Consider the following 22,726-nt stretch of genomic DNA (forward strand, 5'->3'; position numbering starts at 1 on the left):
GCAAGTTGGACGTCATAAAATTTGCTGCCCCCCCTCTCTCTAAAAAAAAAAAACCTGCCCCCACCTCTGCCCAGCTGTGAAACGAGGAGCAAAATATCACCATGTGTGTCCTTTATGGCTCTAGCCTCATGATTGAAAACACACACCACGATATATTATACCAATAAGTTATACCTTACAATTTATTAGAACATTGGAATGTTGGGAGCTCCATTGAAAACAATGGAGTAGCACAGGGTTATAATGGCTGGTATAAGCCCGGAGCTCCAACATTCCAATGTTTCTTTGTTCACCGCTCTGGCTGTGAACAAAGGCTTCAGGGAGCCTGAGGGGATTTCAATCCCCTCACGCTCCCTTAAGGCTTTGTTTTATTTGTTAGAACATTCTACCCTCTAGTGGCAGAATGTTCTAATAGCCTTACAGCCCTTCGTAGCTGGGCTATCCCTTGTTAAAGGCCCTCGCCTTCGGCTCAGGCCTTTAACGCTGGAGAGGGCCTCTAATAGCCGGTATAGCCGGGCTATACGGCTATAATACGTCACACTTCATTATACTATTCAACATTGTATATTCCATTGCATTTTGCAAAAAAAGCTTTGTACATCATAACACATTACTAAGCCATTGTATGCCCCACTCTGCCTTGAAATACCACATATCGCCCTGATATCACCACAACATGCGTCATCTCAGTGTACAGTCGCCATTAAACAACAAATCCCATTACAACCTATCACAACACACCACGTAATTTCATACAGTGCTGCCACAGTACATCACACATATCCCACTTGCAACATATATCACCAGATTTTCTTCAAAAACAGAACTGTTCAACATCCCACATTTGAATACTTACTGCACATCACTTGGCCAAATCCAAGAACCCAATACCTCTCAATGCTCTCTCTTTCCACTTGCTGTCACACCATGGTACGACCCATCAAATCCATGTAAATCACTCCACACCTATTTATGCAACACTCCATAGATTCCAACACTATTTCCTCTTTGCAGTTTATTGCACCATACAACAAAAAAATGTGTAGCATCAGATCTCAACCATTAACAGAATTTCAGAACATGTAACCGTGCCTGCATGATATGCTATAACTCTCATGACAACATGAACCTATTGGGAAAGCCTCCTATTACACCTTCTGACATTGCCCACATCGAATAACTCCACCCCTTACCATTTCAGAGCTCCATCATGATACTACATTACTACCTCAACAGTATGCAACCCTACACTACATCACACAATTTTGTAGACTTTTACCAGATTCCACATGCTAATAAAAACATTGCATCATCCAGAATCCTGCTTGCAACATTAACAACTCCTCACAATGTATCACATCCTACTATATGAGTCATATACTGCAATATACATCCCCATTATAACATTTCAAGCACTGCATCGCTTATCAGGCCACATCACCTGGGGAGAGATGTGAATAGGGGAGGCATGAAGATAGGGAGACTCAACGAAAGGGGACTTGCGACCAATGGGGATACATTTAAACTGATGTGACAGAACAGCAAGCCAAACACGCAGGTGTTGATCGCATTGGGAGTGGCTCATGGGCAGGAGAAATGGTGGTCCATGGAGGCCTCTGTCCAAGATGGTGACAAATCAACAGAGTGAAACACTGTAACGCCGAGAAATCGCAAGAAAAAAACCTAATGGGCAAGGAGACACAAGTACAAATGGCACTGGGATGGGCCAAACTATCGCTTAGAATAACAAAGCTGTACCTGCCTTTACTGCTTCAGCAGTCCCTTTTTGTTGAATGACTATACCCAGTGGGCCCATTTCCCATATCTCCATCTAGAAAGGGGGTACGAGGCTATATAAGATCAGTGTCCAAAAGGACCTGCTTCCTTTTTATTTTCTTCCCTGTGGGGTGCCTTAACCGCATGCGTGCGGGCGGAATTCCGCCCGTACGCTGGGTTTTTTAAAATCGCACTTTACGTGACGAGCTGGGCTCGTCATGAGCGTGCGAGGAGGCTACCTCATGACGAGCCCAGCTCGTCATCAGCGTCGAAGGGGTTAAATGGTGAATCATTAAACTAATTAAATTGAGATTCTTTCTCTAAAGATCTGAGGTTTGGCCAGCATTCTATACAATCAGTGGCAAGCCCTGGCTGATCAACTAATACGCGTCTTAATTCCAGTCTGACACTGTCAGACTGATTTGACACTTTTGCCTTCATTTAGCATTTGGCATTATGGGAAATGTTGACCATGTGAAGCTTGGGAAGGACGATAGGTATGGTATCTGGCCTTGGACACCTTGCATGTCTCGTTTGCTTGGTATAAATTGCTGAGTCCTATTGACAACAATAGTCCTCAAAATCCTGATTAAATTGTGTGGGTGCCTTGCATTGTTTTGTGTCATCATGTCCCATTTCATTACAGCATGCATGTTTCAGCTCTATCATACATTTTCTACAGATTTGCATTTCCACTGTGCTCTAGCAGAAATATTGGCAAATTATGAATTCCTAGTTTGTTATTATATGCATGAAACTGAAACCTGTTGTGTTCAATTGATTCTTACTGGTGGTTGTAACTTAAATTTTCCAAGTAACAATTAACAGCACTAACGCAGCCCTTGGTCGTAGCTGAACTCATAGACCGGATTTTTCCCTTTTGTAATTCACATCTTCAAGCATAGTACATCTAAAAGATGTTTTAATGATGCTTCTCCCCCCACCCCCTTTACGCCTGGTCGTTAGCCAGTGAATTGTTTGACCATGTAAATCTAGCCTCCGGTTTCCTACACTTGGAATGTGTGCAGAAACCTCAGCTACGTTATTTATGCAAAACCCGTTTCCACAGAATAGCAGGGCTGAAATCCATTATGGCGGTTGGTTCGCCTAAAGACATGAAAATCAATAGTGCTTTGTTAGCAGCAAGGACATGCAGCTTTCTTCCGTCATGGTTTGCTAGGATGGATTAGACCTAGCTGGAATAAGGTCCGCTTGTTGCGCTCGGCTTGGCGCGATCTTATCTCCGCCGCGCGCGCCTCTCCCTTCGCCCCTCGCGGACATTAGTCCCCGTGGTGTCTTGTTTGCCTGTAATTACGGATTGGCAGGGATTGACGGATTGTGGGCTTTGGTGTCCTGAAACGGGCATCACTGAATTTGTGAAAAGCTGGCGCCTTAAACTACAAAAATGCATCGGGGCTTCCCCGCACGCGATCTACTTAGTTCTTGTCCATGTTCAGTGAATATGGACCCCCCCAAACCTACTGTATTCTGAGGCCACGTGCTCCAACCTGTGCTTCCGTCTGTTTAGTCAATTTGCGAGGTGTTGCTCAACGAAGGGGATAATATGCGCATTTCTTTTAATCGAGCTTCAATATGAGTGGGTTGTTTGTGCTTCATGCATTTCCTATGTTTCCTTTATTTTATTGTGTTGATTTGTGCCATGTGCCATATGTTTTAGAGTTGAGGAGGCAGAGTTTTGTGTTCTGCTGTGTTTTATCTTTTTGGTCTATTCCCTCCTTTTTGTGGCTAGGGTGGTGCTGTGTAGGCTTATAAACCGGTTCCTATCTGCAGGGGCGTAGTTTAGACCGTAAGATTGGGATAGGGGAGGTGTGAGTTTCACATTTCCTAAAATGAACGCCAGCATATATTGGTAAAAACATTATTTGAGAAGCAGGGCGTAAGTAGGTGGGTTTAAGGGGCAGTGGGCAGGAATAGCAGTGCGGATTGTTAGAGGTTACTAAAAGGACAATGTATTGTAAAATAACCAACAGTTTTAAGAACTTCATAACAGAGAAGAGAGGTGGAGTGTGTGTTTGTGTATTTTTGTCTGTGTGAATGTAAAAATCCTGGTGAAATGTGACCGACCTCTCCCTATACACGACTGAAAGCACCTGTGTCCAACTATTTACTTGAGAATACATTTAACAGGAGGGTGTAACACCCTAAACACTCCTCCCTAAGCTATGCCCCTCCCCGTCTGTGCTAACCACCTATTATTTCCTGTGCTACGCCTTCACCATCAAGGCACCTTGTTGTGAAGCCACAGTTCAAGCTACTGTTGCCACAAAACATTGTGCAGTCTTGTTCTTTCTTTTTGTAACTTAGATTTTGCTGTGCCAGAACAGGCCGCGTGTGTAATAAACATCTGTAACTTCTCAAAATAGTACAGGTCTCAAGCCTCTGCATGAAGAGGTGAGCCCCCCTGGCTACAGGATTTGTCGTCAGGACTGTGTTTTGCAGGAATGAGGGTTAGACTTTGCTCATTACGGTATCTATTGCAGTGTAATGCTTGAAAAGTAGGGGCCCACAACACTAAGCATGGCATGCATAAGTCTAAAATCCACTCATTAGTTTGATGTAGCTCTTGGGCATATTTGAGATTTACAATATTCCAGGACTATGCCTGGCAGCCTATAGCAGTCGTACATTTCCAGGAATACTCAAAATTTGCGAAATTTACTTAGATGGTTTACCTGGGTCAAAGCTCTTTATTAATCATTTATGCGATTCAGAATTAGACTGTATACAACCAGCAAATGAATGTATTTATCATGCAAAGTCTTTCTTCCTAAATGTCTGTAACACTGTTTTATATAGTTATTAGTGTAAGTTCACATCAGTATTGTGTGCGGTATATAAGTGTCCTTTCTGTGTTTTTCTGTTGAACAAGTGATGGTAAAAGGATGTGGCCTCACGGAAAGCTCCACATTGAACTCATTTCAGTTTTGTACAACGCCCATTATTGAATACTGTTTGTGGGGCTTTGTGTCTTTGTGTGCCAGTAAAAAAAAAATCACACATTTTCACTAATGGCTCTAAAGCACCTAAAAGGGAAAAGGTCACTCGAATAGGCCCACCAGACGCGGATGCCAAACGTGACCTCAAAAGAATAAGAAAATGAATCTATGGTGTAAGGGGAACTGTTTTGATGAATAGAGGCTGTTGTAGCATGTCCAGTACATTCTTAAAATAAGTTTTCTTTGGTGTCTTTTCTGCTATGTTTTTAGGTTTTGCTGAAAATTATTAAACATTACCAAGAAGAAGGGCAAGGCAGTGAGGTGGTCCAGGGCGTGCTGCTCGGGCTTGTGGTAGAAGACCGACTTGAAATCACGAATTGTTTTCCGTTCCCTCAACACACCGAAGATGATGCAGACTTTGATGAAGGTAATAAATGCATGAGGATGCTTGCTTGGCCACAGTCCAATCAGTATCCGTTATAGTATGCTGCGTTGGCTTAATTGTATTTCATATTGTATGAAGAAATTTACATGGAGGAGGAGAAAAAACTTCCAATTGAGGTTTGAGCTGGTGCTTCTGGTCTACGTCTCACACCCAGAACTGTTCTACTCAGTTTATTGTAAAGTAACAGCCAACAATGTTAAGGCCTGATAATAAGAGTATTGCAGCCGTCTGCGTCAACTGAGTGTAAATTGCCTTTGTTGGCAGGGATGAACAGTAAGAGCTTCAACAAATATAAAAAAAAGTAAACTTTTTTTTGGTGCAAATTCTCCATGTGTGTGCACACCGCTCCATGATTTACACAGCATCAATTTCCACACCCACCTTCTGTGTCTTTCGGCCACACACAAGTACCGACTTCTCTGGGGCTTCTCATATTTTGAACACTTTAAAAAAAAAAAAATATATATAGGCACCTCACGATTTGGGTAATAGCCACATCTTTGAATGTTTTAATTTGTGTATCACAAAGCAAGGTTACTTTTCACACTCCTTTTTAGGTCTCGCCTGTCGATGCGCATGCGCATCGAGCTTGCGAGACTATTGGGGCTTAACCACTCTTTAACTAACTTGCAAGGAATCGTGGCGATTCCTTGCAGTGCCCGTGACTTTTAAGCTCAATGCGCATGTGCATTGAGCTTAAAAGCGCGTGCACATCAGTTCCCTCAGCCGCACTCCAGGCCCCTGCTGTTTTCACACCCTCTCCGCCCCCTCCCCTGCCCGCCGTGTCGCATTTCTCCTCCCCCCTCCCCTTATCTGCCTTTCCCTCCGTCTTGTTTTTTTTTTTTAACCCGCTCCGCCCCCTCCCCTGCCCGCCGTGTCGCATTTCTTTTCTCCTCTTTGCGCCCCCCCCCCCCCACCAGGCTCTCCCGCCCCCATCCGGCTTCCCTCCGCGCATCCATCTGCCTGCCACACTTCTCCCCTCGTTCGCATTCCCGACCCCCCCCTCCCCCCTCCCCCCCCCCCTACGGCTTTCCTTGTCCCCTCTGCTTTTTTTTTTCTTGCTTTCCCGGTTTTAGCTTGTTTTTGTTGACCCCGTCGATACCCACCCGCACTTCCCGAGGTAGTCGACCCCTACATTGTGTGTGCCTCCCCCCCCCCTTTGAGCACATACCTGGGGGCACTCGCGCTCAGACGGCATTATGGAGAACCTCTCGGCACATACCTGGGGGCACTCGCGCTCAGACGGCATTATGGAGAACCTCTCGGCAGAGGTCTTGATTGCTGCTATGAGTACGCTCGCTCTATATGGGAGAGCTTAAAATGACCATACTACTTGTAGTAGGCGCACAGTGCGTCTGCTGCCTACGATTGCTGTATGCATTGTTCTGTCTCTGCCATCACATTCCGGGAGACCCAGGAAGGCTCCGGATGTGCTGAACTTGGAGCACTTGTCCTTAGGTGGCATTGCGCAGTGAGCTCAGGATGGCCCCCCTCCCAGTAGGAACTTGCCGCATTTAACTAAGAGATATTACCATATTCACTGTAGAAGGTGCGCGTGTGTCCTGTAATCCACGCTGGGCGCTCACATAAGTGCCTTTCCATGTTTCCTCCCCAATATCCCCTTCGTTCCTTTATCCCTTACTCTCTCATACCCAAGCCTTCACAACCTTCTTTCTCTCTCTTTCTCCTCCCCTCCCCCACCTCCTCCGTGCCCCTCCTTACCCCCTCTGATTCTCTATGCCTCCCCGGAGCTCAGACCTCCCCGCCTCTGGTTTCACGCTGGCCCCGGGGCCTGCTCCCCAGCCTGTCTCCTGGATGTGTTTTGTTTCCTGCTGTCTGTGTTTGCGGAGTCGGAACGGGACTCCTTTCACAGCAGTTTTTGCCCATGACCATTCAGATGTCACGTCATACAATTTTAGTGCAGTGCAGAGTTCAGGATTTACATTTTGTCAGTGTGCTCGTGAGTGTTGGCTCACAGATTTGTGTCTGGAGGTTGGTAGTTTGCCCTGTGGCAAGAACTGCGCCCCAGTGTGTGATCTTGCACCCTTCCACAATGTACATGAGGGTGCACAGTGCATACTGGAGTGTGAGACAGTAAACGTCCCTTACAAGCGGTGCGCAACTGGGCAAAGCTGAAAAATACCTCCCACTTATCACAGCCTGTCACTTAACGGTTGAGCTTGACCCCAGCAGACATGCCTCAAGTTGTCCTCCTTGCCTTGCGCCAGTAGCCGAGCCAACGTTTTCCCGCCCTTGGCTCCTGGTCCCTTTAGAAGCTTTTCCTTAAACACCAGGTCCCCGAGGCAGTGCAAAGCAGTATTTAGAAGTCCGAATGCCCTGGAATCAGATGTCCTTACAAGGAATTAAGGAAACGAGAAGAAGTCTATCTGACTGCCAGAAGACACGGCCGTGACTTCAGCAGCACGCCCAAAGATTATCTGCAGATGGGCAAGGGCGAAGGTTCACCTTTCTAAAACAACCTGTTGCAGCATTCATCCTGGGCGCGAGGTCTGGGCCTTGCACACAGCTTGTGACTACAGAGACGATGCCCCAGTCGTGGAAGTCCTGACATTGTCACTCAAACTTTAAGAAAAGTCACTACTTTTTTTTCACGACGATAAAAGTGAAATGTGTGACAAGTGAGATAAAATATATATATTAGGTTTAATGTAGGTTTATTGACTTAAAGTGAAACCAAAGAGTACATACTAGTGCATGAAACAGCTCATGTCATCTATATGACGTCAACACTGTTTTATAATTACTGTCCCTCTAGCCATTCATTCATCATTCACCCACGTTTGTATGACAGTCATCCGCAGATATGTTGCTGCAGACCAATCACCCATCCACGTATCCAAACCTTTCCTCCTATTTCTCATGTCTCTGTCCATCCATCCAACCACCTATTGCTTGTCGCATTAAGCCAATAATTCTGCAGACTACATGAAGCCACTTTCTTCGAACCAAAGAGAGACAGAAGGCAGACAGAGAACGCCTATAGGCAGAAACCAGACAACAAGTTAAAAGCTTCTTCAAATAGATATGGATGCTCATATTTTTAGCATTTTTTTAATTAGGTCTGGGTTATTAGTGCAGCCGTGTCAACCTGCTCTTACTCTTTAACAAAATTAACTCAGAGTGCACTTTGGCTCAGTCAGTCTGATGCTATTAGCTGTTTGGTGTATCAGTCCTCCTACGGAGTGCTTCTTGAATGAGGGACTATTTTAAATCTGAAAAAATGCTTTCCATCATCACACTTTTTTTTACAATCAATTCCTTATTACCCATTTTCTATAGAAAATGCAATCCTTTTTTGATGCTTTTTTTGTTTTTCCAGTCTTTGCAAATACATTATGTCTGGCTTATGCATGTGGTGTGAGACCCTGGCTTTGAGTGAAACTCAGTTTCGGTCATGAAAAACAATGCCCTGCAGTGTTGTGGTATGTGTCATATATACAAGACTTCTTTTTAATGCCACTGCACAGAGTACATGAAAAATGCTAAGTTACAATATAGAAATATTTGGTGGGTTGTGAGCACATTTTAGGAGCGTAAAAGTGCAATGATGTCTGTGATGATGTCACGCCCATCACCAATGACAACAAGCATTGGCATAGCCTATAGGCCTCGCCTTTGGGACCTTATACGTGCTTAGCCATGCAACAGTTGATGTTGTTGCACCAAGGATATTGTGCTGCATAACTAAATACTTATAAGGTACCAAAAGCGAGACCTATTGCTATGCCAATAGGTCTCGCAGTAGGAAAGTTGTAGCTATTACAATTGCAAATAACAATGCCTTTTATTTTTGTTTTCATTTTAAAAACATAAAGGGCTTTGTCATTTACAAAACCAATAGCTCCAACTTTCCTACTGCGAGACCTATTGGCAACGCCAGTGCTTGTTTTTTTCTTCAATCTTTCAAGGCAGCTCTGAAAAGGAAAATCTCAAACCTCTGGTAGTAGGCACACTTTTTGGTCTATAGCCAAAATCTGAGAAGTCTTCTTCTGCTGTGTCTATTAAAACATCAGAGAGACAACCCGACTTACTCTTCAGGGATGGAAGTTGCTCCAAGAAATATCTTTGTGCATGCATCCACAGTGGGAGGAAGACTGTTGCTATCCTACCACTATCAGAGTCTCAAAATGTTTGACCACATGGATTTCCAAATCGCAAATCAAGGCATGCTTTGAATCTTCCGTCAGCCCCTCCTTTGTACCCTCCATAATTTCATAGGTGGATGCTCCTATTTCTTGGGGGTAAAAGGCAGTGAATGAGGTAAGGAAAGATTGAATCCTTATTCCCTTTTCAAAATTGACCCAATATTGAAACTGGAATTGAGGGGTGAATTGAGTAAGCGGAGAGGTTGAAAGTATGAGTTTTAGAGAACTGGATGAATGGAAATTGGTAACCCTGGTCTCATTGTGAATGAACTTTAGGCCGCGTGAGGGCATCTGGTATAAAGTGAAATCCATACTATACCTTTCAGATACTTCATCTTGATAAAACCACTCACATAAAAACCATTCGCATAATTCAAGACCAGCCAGCCAGCACTTCTGACGTAGCAAAATTTCCCTTCTCATTGTTCATATTTCAGCCATTCCACCTTCTTGAACTTACACTTTTTACCTAATGACAACTGAATTTCAGAGCTAGATCAACACTAATGGAATTTGAAATATCAAAACCCACCTCTTTAAACTAAGGACCTAAACTATTTCCATAGCTTGACCAAACATTGAACATACTTCTACTTTGTTTGTTTCATATATACATATAACTAAGCATGCAAAGTGACTAGGCCTGGGTGGTAAATTCCGTTCCGTTCGCGGAATTTGGGTAATTTTGCGTTCCGCGTAGAACGCGAAATTGCCCAAAATTCTGCGTTCCGAGACTTCATGAAATTTTTGGTTGTTTGCGTTCTCAAATGCGTGTTCACGAGATATTTCCCCCTGAGCATGCAAGCAGCGATTGCGAACAGTAAAAAACCATCGCGAACAAGCAATTCCGCGTGTTCCCGGAGATTTGCCTAACGCGATTACGCAAATTCCGCCCACCCCTAAAAGTGACTCAGTAACTATAGTACGGTCAGGTTTTCCATTGAAGGGGCAGTTTTTATTTTGTAAATAACGTAAGAACTGTTCTATGAATCTGCACAAAATGTTCCTTTAAAAAACAAAAAAGTTTAATTCGATTTGTGGTTGACATGGCAAGTTTTGTTCACAACCATCAGGAGGTGGAGTTTGGGTCAGGGCGGGTGTAGGCAAGTTTAACTTTCACATTTTACCTCACATAGGATACCTAGCTCTCCACAGAAAAAAAAAAAACATCTAAATGAAATTGCACCAAACTTGACAAGTAGAGAGCTCTGTGCTTGCTTTGGTGTAAAGCAGTTTAGAAGTCTTAAAAAAAAAAACACATAAAAAATGTTTGTGGGGTGGGTTTCAAGTGTTTAAATAATTAGAGAGATTTGGACTGTTAGTCCACAAACTTGCTTCAAGGACGGCTCAAATAAAAAGTAATCATTATTAAAGTATCCCATTATACATTTTTTTATTTACTCTGTCCTTTTCGGGTTGTCAAACCCATAGCCAGGTTTTCAGACTTAAAGACGGATTGGCTGGCCATTAGAGAATTTTCTCTTGTGGCTACATTGAAACAACACAAGGCACATCTAATGGATGAACGTCTTCTCATTCACCCGGTCTCAGAGCCCACTCTTTGATTCAGTCTAATTCCTCTGCTTTCACTGGTAGGAAGAAACCCAACTAATTCTCTTCAGCCTTGATTATGTGAGGAGAATTTAGTACGCTGTTCTCTTGGAGCTCATTGTTCAGCCCTCCTCTCTCGCAAATTAGACCTGCTTTCGCGCATAATGGTAGATTTCTCAATCCCAAGCTTCAAATTCCTAGAGTGCCTTGTAGCCCATTAGGGGCCTTCTGCCTGTCGCCATTGGTAGTGAGTGCCACCTAGCTGCCAGTATCAAGCTATCAAGCCAGTCTATATGGGCCCTTTGATTAAATGTGTTTCTTTGTGAGTCTGCATGCTCAGACTTCTTCAAGGCTTGCTTTCTGATCTATGCTTTGCGCTTTCCCTTTTTTAGCTAGCCTTTATGATCTCTGACTTGAAAAGATATTTGACTGGTGATCTGCATTCTTATATTTTCTTGACCAGCCTCCTTAATTGAGATTGCATCCAGCTGTGCAGTTATTGTAGGGTATTTTCTATATATTTCTGACCAAGCCTTTTGTTTTACAGTGGGTCTTTTGCATTGGCATTTTCATGTCATCAATGTTTGATCTAATACAGTTATTTTTGCCCTCTGATTCTCAAAATTGTTCTTCTGATTTCTCGTTCTTTGGGCAATAGAGCTGGCTAGTTAAAGGCCCTGTATATCAGTCTGCAATAAAAAAAATTCTGTCTAGGCAAGCTGTTTTTAGGCACATGACCATCTTTTCTCTCAAATGTTGTCTAAATTCCACATGGGCCAATCAATTTCCTTTTCATCTGTCATGTCCTTTAGGACAGTCCTGTCATGTATACCCCGTTTTACATACATTATCCCATCCACACGACAATAATGGTTCTGAAACAGGTGACCTTTTATCTGGTAGCTTGCTCCTGTCTTTGACACCAGGCTCTTGGTATTCTATCATAATCCCTGTACCTGATGTACATAAACATGTCCTCAGGCACGACATAAATATTCTTATGAGGGTCACCACTTTGTTTTCATCCTTGGCCAACAGCCTGCTGTGCATGATCGTATTTGTTTGGAAAACATTCAGGGTTATTTTCTAAACCATTGTGAGTGTTTTCAAAACATATTGATTCTAGAAGAAACCCTCGATTGACCACGTTAGTATAGAAGAGCCTCTTTCCCTCCTACAAATTAGAGGAGACTCCCTTCCAAGCTGACACAGGGTCCTGCATGCTGAAATTTCGACACGCAGCGGTCTGACGTCCCTTGTGGAAAACGTTATCCTGTTAGTATCTGTTCATGGCATGTAGTGCTGTAGATTCACAGGAGTTGCATACTCGTACCATTTAGTGTTGACCCCAGATGTGTGCAAGTTGTTTATCAAAGAATTCTTAATGAGTCTTAAAGTGTTGAGATTCCACCTCTTCCTTGAAATGCGCATGGTCTGCAGCTTCAATGTTTACCGCATGGCATGTGAGGATGAGATTGTAGTAAAGCAATACAGGAGAGAGACACAATGATTATCATGCAAGAGGAGTAAGAACGAATAGTAACTGAAACAGCCACAAACATCCGGAGACGAGGGTAGGCAAATGTGTACAGCACTACATGCCACAAGCGGATATGTACAGTGTCAAATTTTCCATTCGAGGCAAGTGTGGCAATAGATGTTGTGCACAGACTGTAAAGCAGTCTTCCCCTAAGCAGTGGCTAGCCCGTGATGTTGCAGAAGACCAAACGAGTGTATGAAGTACAGCCTGACCAACATTTGCTTGCTGGCAGGCTAATACATCTACATAGTTGTGCTTAGTAAAAGTGTTTGGTTTGGAATAAGTAGCAGCTTTACAAATGTCCACTGATGGGACGTTCCCAAGAAAGTCCACAGAGCTCCTTTCTTTCTGGTAGAGTGTGTCCTAAGAGTGTCAGGCAAAGCTTTTCGGTATTCTGTTTTTCAGAAAGGCTTTGTCCTGCCCACATAGTACATTACGGCTCATTTGACGTCCATGGTATGAAGGGCCTTTTCTGCAACTGAGTAAAGGGTGTGGAAAGAAACCTGGCCGTTCTATAGACTGGTTAGTGTGGAAAAGAGACCACCTTAGGAAGACATTTTGCGAAGGACCACCCTATTTCTTTGACCCGCCTTGACTCGCCTTAATGATGTGATGGCTACTAGGAAAGCTACATCCAAGAGAAAAATTGAAAAGGGCATGACTGGAGGGTCTCAAATGAGGGACCCATAAGTCTGATGAGGACGATGTTGAGATTCCACACCAGAGCCGAAGGCACTCTGGGAAGAATGATTATTTTGAGTCCCGCCATAACGGCTTTAATGACTGGAATCCTGAAGAGACATGTTGTCTACTCTGAAGATAAGCGGCCACCGCATAGAAGTGTAGCCAAATGGAGGTGCAGGCTAGACCACAAGTTTGGAGGTGTAGTAAGTAGCAAACGAGTTTCTGAACAGTGGCTCCTAGGGTGTCACTTTGGTTTGAAACGCACTAGCAGACAAAACTTTTCCATTTGGCATCATTGCATGCATGGGTTGTGAATTGCAATGCTTCCTTATGAAGGTTCATACATTTAGGAGTAATATTATGGTAACCAAACTCTAGGACGTCAGGAGCTGGATTGCAAGGTTGAGACTCTTTTGATCGCTGCCTGATTTCTCCATGGTTCTGCGTGAGAATGTCCAGTCTGTTGGGGGGCGATACAAAAGGGGATGATGGCTTGAACAAATCAAACACCCCCAGTCAACTGATCTGGGTTTAATCCATCACCATTCTTTAGTTCACTCACCCACCCCAGTTCAGACATGGCTATATGCAAATCAGTCTGACCCTGTGCCTCATGGGAACAGTCCAGCCCGAACTGCCAAGCCATGTCTTCCCTGGACCGGAAACAAGCATCCTGGGACCGGTTTCGGATTCATAATCCTCATCAGCCAGGCTATCTTGAATCCAGTGGCCAAGTGAACAAGGGACTCACGTCTGAGCATACTCTGCCACACTTAGGGCGAACAAAGCGATACAAAAGGGGATGATGGACGGAGCGCTTGAACAAATCAAACACTCACCCCCAGTCAACTGATCTGGGTTTAATCCATCACCATTCTTTAGTTCAGTCTGTGGGGGGGCATCTCATGAGGAACCACTGAAAGTTGGATGAGAGTGGTGAACTAGGGTTGTCTGGCCCAAGTGGGAGCGACCAGGAAGAGAGTGAGAGAGGTTTCCAGCAGCTTCTGACCTACAAACTGAATGAGGGGGAGAGGTGGATAACGTAGGCAAATATCTTGCCCAAGGGCGGTCGTAATCTGAAGGCAAAGTTTGGGCATTTGCATTTTCTGCTACAGAGAAGAGGTCCACGTTCGGAAAACCCAGTGCTAAAATGTATGGAAGAGTACTCCTGGGTGGAGTTCCCACGCGTGCACTTCTTGCTGCAACCTTTGGAGAAGGTCAGCAAAGTCATTGTCCAGCCCCATATGGTAACCCGCCAACAGGTGGATGCTGTGGTGAAGAGCCCAGTGCCAGATGGAGTGAGCTAACAGAGTTGAAGAGAGAGTGCCTTCTTACTTCTGTATGTAATACATGGGTGTCATGTTGTCCATAGACCAAAAACAAGAGGGAGGGAGTGAGAGTAAACGCTAGGTTAATACTCCACAATAAATCTTACTTCACAAACATGGAACCTTGCTATGTTCAGGTGAAGGCTGACCCTCCACTGGAGAAAAACTTTTTCTTGTAAAACCCTCACCACCAGAGTTATACCTTGAAGGCATGCTTAATCATCGGGTCCATCCCGTTCCGATGCGGAACAAGGCTTGCTGCGACCTACGAGCCCTTTCTGTTATAGTGATAAACGTCCCCATTCCTATTTCTTAAACATTGTCTTTAAGTGTAGGGTGAAGATTTATAATATCTGGCTAGTGGGTGTGACTAATTTAATCTGACCCCCCTAGAGGGCTTGTTTAAAAAGGGGAAGGTAAGAGAGGAGAAATTATGAGTCTGCTTTTCTACAAGGTCCCCTTGTTTCTAACTGTGCCCCTATTGGCTTTTCATCAGGATCTAGGGAAACTTACTCACTAGGCCCACTCCTGCTCTTTATACTTTATGCACACAAACTTGCATGATTAGTAAAATACATGTAATTACCGCCTTGTTGGTGATTTACCGGATCTGCAATTATTCACTTAATCTGTGAAGATAAAAGTGGAGAGTTAAAAAACAGCTCAGTGGCTGCGCGGACAAACCTTCCTTTGATTTAAACTATAACGATATTCTTATGTGTGCACTCCTAGGTGAAGAAACGTGCAGTTAAGTTTCTAGTATGGTTCCTAGGGGAACCCCCTTAAATGAGCCAATCATTCTGTGTACCAAATGGTTATGTTTGAATGGTACGTAAAATTATCTTAACACAAGGAGAAAAGCACTCGAGTGAATACACCACATCCTTATAAGACAATTGGGCACTGCCTCATGGTACCTTCCGGGAGAGGTGAACTTGTAGTCATTCTCTGCGGAGAATAAATGTAATCGGAAAGGCCTGGAAAACATTGTTAAGTTTGCCAAAGGATTCGGCCATAAAAATGACAATAAGGCCCGCACTTACCACTCCAAAGTTCTACCTCTGCATGCCAACCTGTATAGTTTCACCTACAGAGACCGCATCTTATTCGATCGATGGATGCTGCTCGATTAAATATGGAGGCGGGCGTCTGAGATGCTGCGTCATTGTGTTGCCAAATCGACTGGACCGCGCAATGGAAAAACAAAATGGCGGTCTCAAAACAGAATCTCACGTACGGTACCTAACAACTTTGTAAATCTTGGCTATCATGGGCATTTCATTCTCCTGGTTCTCATCCTATCATGCAGATCATGCATAGTCCTTGTTCTTTGGTTGCACCACTCTCACAAATGCCTCATCTTTAGCTGGTGACCTGCAGGCATCTACTCTAGATTCCCCACTGTTCCATAAATCAGCATTCTAATTGTTTATTTATTCAGCAAGAAGTAATATTACAATGAGAAGTGTTGTATTTTTGGATAGGTGTTTATATCAGCAAGAAGGAAAATAGATGGACTAAATGGACCAAAATTGAATTATAAAAAAAAATTGCTTTTCTTAGGCAACGATATTTCTAGTGGATTCTGAATCTTCCAAAATATTCCTCATCTTACAAATATTCCACAGATGCAAGTATGGATCCAGGAACCTTTGCCATCAGCCATAACTCTCCAGTACGACCTGGTGGCACCACACAACTACAATAGTAGGTCCGCTTGCCCAAGAGGGTTCCTTACCCTCACCCCCCACCCCCCAAAGTATCACAAAGGCATGAAGAGAGGAACACATGTAGCTTAACAGCAGCAAACAAACCAGAGAAACAAGAGCAACATGGCTAGGATCTCAATACTATAGGCACCATCTCAGAAGGGAGGTCAATGGGGAATCTGGGAATATATAGCATCTACCAGAAATATTGCAACTGAAGGCAGACAACTTTTTTATGAAGGATACTTCTTCACACAGATTAAGGAAAGTCCCAAAGCAATAATGAATGGGAGGCAACAGAAAGGAGTAGAGAAAATCCAGTAAAAAGGCCTAGCAAAGTATTGCTCAGCACCTAAGCTCCCATATAGCAACGTTTACCAAATATTTGTAGACCAGACCAGAAGGCAAGAGTCTGCCTAGCAAATACCTGCCATCTAGACTTAACTGGTGAGAGCAGAAGCTACCACAACCATCAAAGAGTGTGCACAAATACAAACCAGAGTCTTTGTAGTCCTAGGTGTAGCAGATCTTATTGCGAAGGATAAACCAATAAAAGTAGTACATTTAATCAAATTGCTTTTCTTAACCCAAGCGAAACCTATGAAAAGATGGGCCTCCACCATCTCCACCCTCATACAGTCCACATTGCTGGAGCCTGCCTACCTAGGGATCAGACGGTTTAGCTTCTCCTCTTCCTGGGCCGTGCCAAGAGGGGGGAAGAAAGATGTGTTGTGCAGTTCTTGGGAATCCCAGGACCAGCACGTTTTGGATGACCTAAACTGAGGGCTTGGTGCACCAAATGTTTCCGGACACCCCCACAGGATATGTCAGCCGTTAGACCAGCTAGCGCCACAGAGCTACAACCCCCCCCTGTATCTTACAGGGCTGTATGTAGTCTCTGGCAACCACTGAACATGATAACGCTGATTCCTCATGGATTGTGGAAAACAGTACAGTACTTTTCGCTCAGTCACTTGTGCTTGCTTTCTCTCAGAAAATACACAAGATGGCGATTAGGACGTATCAATAAGTATTTATTTGTCCAGCGTCAGTCTTTTGTAAAACATATGCGCTGCAACAGTCAGGAGACAGAAGCATAGAAACAAGATCACAAGTACTAATATAGCAAACATTAGACTCAGTTCTACCATAGTGCTAATAAGATGAACATAAGCAGTTCAGATAAAAACAGTAGCACTTGCATATTCCTAAAATGCACTCTTCCCTGATGGTAGGGGTGCTGCTGCTGCCTCAGTTTGACGCTTTAATTGATGTGCCAGTGGCATTGCCAACCCTATAGAGCACCCCCAGTGTTGGGCTGACATCCGCTCCTTTTTTTCTGTGCCTTTCGACTCAGTTCAGGAGCTTGATTCTCCTCAGAACATTAGCACATTTAGCACAACAAGGTTTAAACCCTGACCATTAAAGAGGGGACATTGTCATGACTGTGAGGGACACATGTTGATCACCTACTCTCACACTGTTTGTGTCTGGTGCCTGGGTGCCAGTTACAACTCTTAAGCCTAGTGAGTTGTATCGGAGTATGCACCCAAAAGCCATGAAAGAGCAGGAAGCCAAGCTCTTTATGGCCGGGACCAAATATCTCAGATGATGACTTAGACGATGCAGGAAACCTTTAAAGGGCCCTAGATCTGAGTTGAGGGTCTCAAGAGCCACAAAAGGAAAAGGCACAGCAGCAAGCACAAGCATGGTAAGTCAAAGGGCTGCACTTAGACTCCATGTAGGAGTTGGTTGCGGATCCTTTGCACCAGGAACCGGCATTATTGGAGATTCCAGTGCAGCCACACCCTGCATGAGCTCCACAGCTGTACCCGGTCTTGCCAACTCCAGGTTCCGATAGGCATTGTACAGCCACACCATATTCAAGGTTTTCAGACATCCGATGGTGCCCCTCTGGTGCGCCTTCAATCCCCTTGGGACCTTTGAGGGTACCATTTGGATTCTTTCTCGACTCCTTCCGTCCATTTTCTTCCATTTCTGAAAACACCATTAGTGTCCATGTTGGTCTCAATGCTGAGTCCACCATGGCCGCCTCCTTTGGTACAGCCGACTCCAGTCATAGCCCTGACTCCATCTGCTCAGACACTTGCTCCAGAACACCTGTACATAGATCTCGAAGGGAGGTGCCACACCTGTTGGAAGAAAAACTGGCATGTCTTTGGTACTGACCCTGAAGAGGAGTATCCTCGGGAGCCATTGAAAAACCTTCAGGGTCCGACCGAGGCTAGTAACATTAACACCTACCCAGCGTTGGAATTTTTGGACTCATTCTGCCCCTTATCCTGGGAGCTTCCTCCTATCATTCACTAATGAGGAAGCCGGCAGGCCTTCTGAAATTGCCTGTCTCTACTGTGGAAACTAAATCTGATATACTCACGGATGTCCAGGATGCCTCTTCCCACACTTCTCAGCCATTCCTTCCGTTAAATGAGAATGACCTATTCTGTGTGCTGAATTTGTGGACCACATCCTCTACCACTGCCGTCAATAGATCTACTTCCCATAAAGACAGCCCTGGGTGGCCCCCTACTAAAGCCATGTTTAGTCTGTTTTCTGGGGATTCCCCTACTGCTCCAGCAAACAGGGAATACAAAAAAAATGGAGGCATGTGCAAAGAAAGTCTTGGACCTTTAAATGCCACGTGGGGGCTTTGTATGCACACTCTGTGGAATATGGCAGGCTTCTGATGGCCAGTACTCCAGAGATGGTTCAGTCATATCTGTAGTTAGCAGCATCTCTGTTGCATGACTAGTTTTTTTATCAGTGCACCCAAATCTCACCAGGAGCCCACTCTGTGTTTATAGACTGCAACTCCTTTTTAGGTCTCGCCGACACAGCGCGCATGCGCTGCACAGGAGAGACCTAATGCCATCGGCAAAGCTTTGGGGGCAAAAACGTGCACGCGCTGCATTGCTTGCAATGGCAACGCGTGCACGTCTACCGATTTCCTTGCGGGAGCGCGCAGCGCCATATGGTGGTGCCATATGGTCGCACGCTCCCGCAAGGAAATCGCGGGGATGATAGGTTTCAGGAGGAGAGTAGAGGCACTTCTGGAAGCCATCTCCTCGCAGGATAATTCAAGTTTTTGCGCAAGATAAGTGGGAGTATTGAAGTGCAGGGCTTTGTGCGTCAGGATCAAAATCTTTAGCTGGATTTGTGCTTCAAAGGGTAGCCAGTTGAGAGATTTCAGGACTGGGGAGATGTGCTAGTTTCGTTTGGAACCTGTAATCAGTCTTGCTGCAGAGTTCAGCGAGGCCCTAAGTGGAGCCAAGGCGTATATAGGAAGGCCACAGAGTTGCACTGCCATAGTCTAACCTTGATAAGACAAGTGCTTGTACCACCTGCTTGCAATCCTTTTTAGGCAAGAAGTGTTTGATCATTCTGAGTATCTTTATCTTGTGGTTTGCTCCCTTACAAATGTTGCTGATATGAGCCTTCATACTCCGGTGCTTGTCCACTGTGACTCCAAGCGATTTGGCTGAATCTATGATGATCGGAGTGCAGTTGAGTCGTGAGGTGAGGTAACCAGAGATCGATCTTGGGGGTGTGGTTCGGCGGGGAGATGAGAAAGAATTCCGTTTTAGAAGCGTTGAGCAGGAAAGGATTCTCTGTTGACCAATTTTGGGTTGATGTGAGGATAGAATTTAGTGAGATGATGTTGTCCGGGGATGAAATTTTCAGATAGAGTTGTGTCATCTGCATACATGTGGAAGAGAATATTCATTGAGTTAAGTAGGTTAGTAAGAGGTTCCAAGAAAAGATTGAAGAGGATAGAGAGAGGGCGGATCCTTGGGGGACTCCCATGAGTCCTGGGGAGGTCTGAGAAAGAGAGTGATTTGACTTGAATCTGTGAGATTTTTGGAGAAGGAAGGATGAGAACCAGCGGAGCACCAGATCTGAGAAACACATTCTGTTTTGTAGGATGGATAGGAGAATGTCATGCGAGACCGTATCGAAAGCAGATGAGGTCAAGGAGGATCAAGAGGCAGGATTCGTTTTTGTCAAGCATTTTCAGGATGTCATCAAAAATGTGTATGAGTGCCGATTCAGTGCCGTGACCCCTCCTGAAACCAGATTGATGATGGTCTAAGAGTTGGTAATTCTCAATGTGAGCACAGAGCTGGGATTGGACACATTTTTCGCTAGGGTGGAGATGTTGGAGATGGGACGTAAGTTATTGAGATCAGATTTGTCGGCATTGAGTTTTTTTAGAATAGGTGAAACCTGAGCTGCTTTTAGGCAATCGGGGATCAAGCCTTGAGATAAGGAGACATTTACAATCTTGGACAAGGTGGGGATGAGAGCGCTCTTGATCTCTTTGAAAATGGCCGGAGGCAGGGGGTCCCCGAAGTGGTTAGACGGGTTGATAGTCTTGAGAATATTTTCAATGTCTTTTTCACTAAAAGAGGAGATGGAGCCCCATGAAGCATTGTTCTTAGCGCCAGCGACGATCGGGATACACTTTTCAGGCAGATCGGGGAGCGAGGCAGTTAAGGAAGGGGGCAAAAGGGCCTTCTTAGAGGCCAGGTCGGTGGAGACGAGTCGAGATTTCTCCATGAAGAAAGTGGCAAATTCATCGCAGGAGGGAGGATTACCATTAGAATCAGAGAGGATTGGCGTGGAAACAGATTGCTGTTTGACCAGTTCGAATAGTTTCTTGGGGCGATTTGCTCCTTGATCTAGTTGTGATCTGAAGTAGTCAACCTTAGCTTTCTTGACCTGTTTGTTGTAGAGGCCTCTGACATCTCTCAGAAGTTTTAGTTCATCCGAAGAAGGATTGGAACGCCAGGACCTTTCAGCTGCTCTTAGATTGCGACGTTCGGAATGTAAGTTTTCGTTGTATCACGGTTTGGAAATTTTTGATGAGGTATTTTTTATCTTGAGTGGAGCAATGTCGTCCAAGATCATAGCGATGCTCGAATTATAGTGGTCCGTGAGAGATTCAACCTCAAACAAGTCAGCTTGGGAGGCAAGGACTGATTTACATTGAACAGCTAGTTTGTCATGATTTATTGATCGGAGATCTCTTTTTAAAATCTTTGATTTAAGCAGTTGAGCCGTCTTCAATATCACCTCCCTCTTAATATAGAATAGGATTCTGTGATGGTCAGACCAATCACAAGGAGATATGGATTTAAGGAGATGGTCTCTTCCTTGGAAATGATGAGATCAAGGACTTCCCCTTTCGTGTGGGTAGGTTAAATCACAGTGCTGTGACAGATGAGGATCATTTAGAATTGATTTAAGGCAGGAAACCGCTGGGTCATTGTGTTTGGACCAGTGCAGATTGAAGTCTCCTAGGAAGATTTGTGGTACTGCAGAGTCAACATTGCTAGAGATGATATCTATTAAGTGCTCCATGAAAGGGAGATTCTCACCCGGTGGGTGATAAAATGTGTGAAGTTTACAGATTGGTAGGTTCTTATTAGAGATGCTGAGACAAATATATTTGCAGAAGGAGGGGGGAGAGGACTGCACCTGAGAGATCGAGAGAGTATTCCTGTAAATACCAGCAAGACCACCACCCAATTTCAGATTTCTGTCAAACCTGACTATATCGTGAGTGGGAGGTACTAGGAGGTCTAAAATAGGAGTTGAAGCAGGATTTAGCCAAGTTTCAGTGAGAAAGATAATATCTAAATCGTTATGTTGGATGAGGTCAAAGATATCAGCGGCGTGTTTATTGGTTGATCTGTAATTTAGTAATACACACTTGATGCGAGGCGGATTCGAGGGGGATGATGTCTGGGTGATGTTCACCCTAGTGAGGTTGTCAGGAATGCTGCATCTCAGATTGCATGAAGGGTCTCTGTTTGGGTTGGGAAGGATGGAGTGTATTTGCCTCGGAGGGGTCACGATAGCGTTGGACCAAGGGGAGCAGGAAGAGAGATGGTCTTGAGGATCAGGAGATGCAAGGCCGGGCTTAAGGTATCTGGAGCAGGGTGGCTAATTTGGAGAGGGAATAGGTTTCGCGATGGTGGGGGCTAAAAACTGCCCTTAGTGGTCTCTAGGTCCTGTTGAGACTCTGGGCCAATTATTACTACTGAATATGGTGAGAAGATCTTTGGAGAGGGTCTTCACGTCATGTAACTCAGTCGATAGATTTAACAATTGTAGAGATCTCATCAAGGCGTGCCACCAAAAATGAGTAATGGTCAGAGGAGGAGGGGGGTGCAGGAGAGACTGAAGATGATAGCTGGTCAGGGAGAAGAACTGTAGGGTCCACTATGGTGGGGGGAGGCTCAAAGTTAGGTGGTTGGACGAAGATCACTAGCGGGCAATTCAAAAGTGAGGTATGAACCATCGGAGATGGGTAGAGGTCGTTAATCCGAGGGTTTGTTTGAAAAGAATCCAAAGGTGAACGTTGCCCAGAGACCGGCCTGGTTGGGGGCAAAGTTAGAGGGGAGGAGGGAAGGGAATCGACGGTTAATCGATTAGATAAAATGGTTTGAGGAATCAACCCATCATGAGTGTCACCCAGTGTTGGGATGACAATCGGCAGGGCGAGTGAGACCACAAGATCGTCATATAACTGAGGTGATGATCTAG

At 44.6% G+C, this 22,726-nt stretch overlaps 1 protein-coding gene across 1 annotated transcript in view; it reads left to right on the top strand.

The window, feature by feature from the left end:
* EIF3H (eukaryotic translation initiation factor 3 subunit H) overlaps positions 1 to 22,726 on the top strand; it is a 386,817-nt gene that overhangs the window by 68,240 nt on the left and 295,851 nt on the right. Inside the window, exon 2 of the mRNA XM_078686862.1 lies at positions 5,004 to 5,160. Within this exon, the coding sequence (XP_078542988.1) occupies positions 5,004 to 5,160 (157 nt within the window). The remainder of the gene's footprint in view (positions 1 to 5,003; positions 5,161 to 22,726) is intronic.

Source organism: Lissotriton helveticus, chromosome 4_1, assembly GCF_964261635.1.
Source record: "Lissotriton helveticus chromosome 4_1, aLisHel1.1, whole genome shotgun sequence".
Classification (NCBI taxonomy): domain Eukaryota; kingdom Metazoa; phylum Chordata; class Amphibia; order Caudata; family Salamandridae; genus Lissotriton; species Lissotriton helveticus.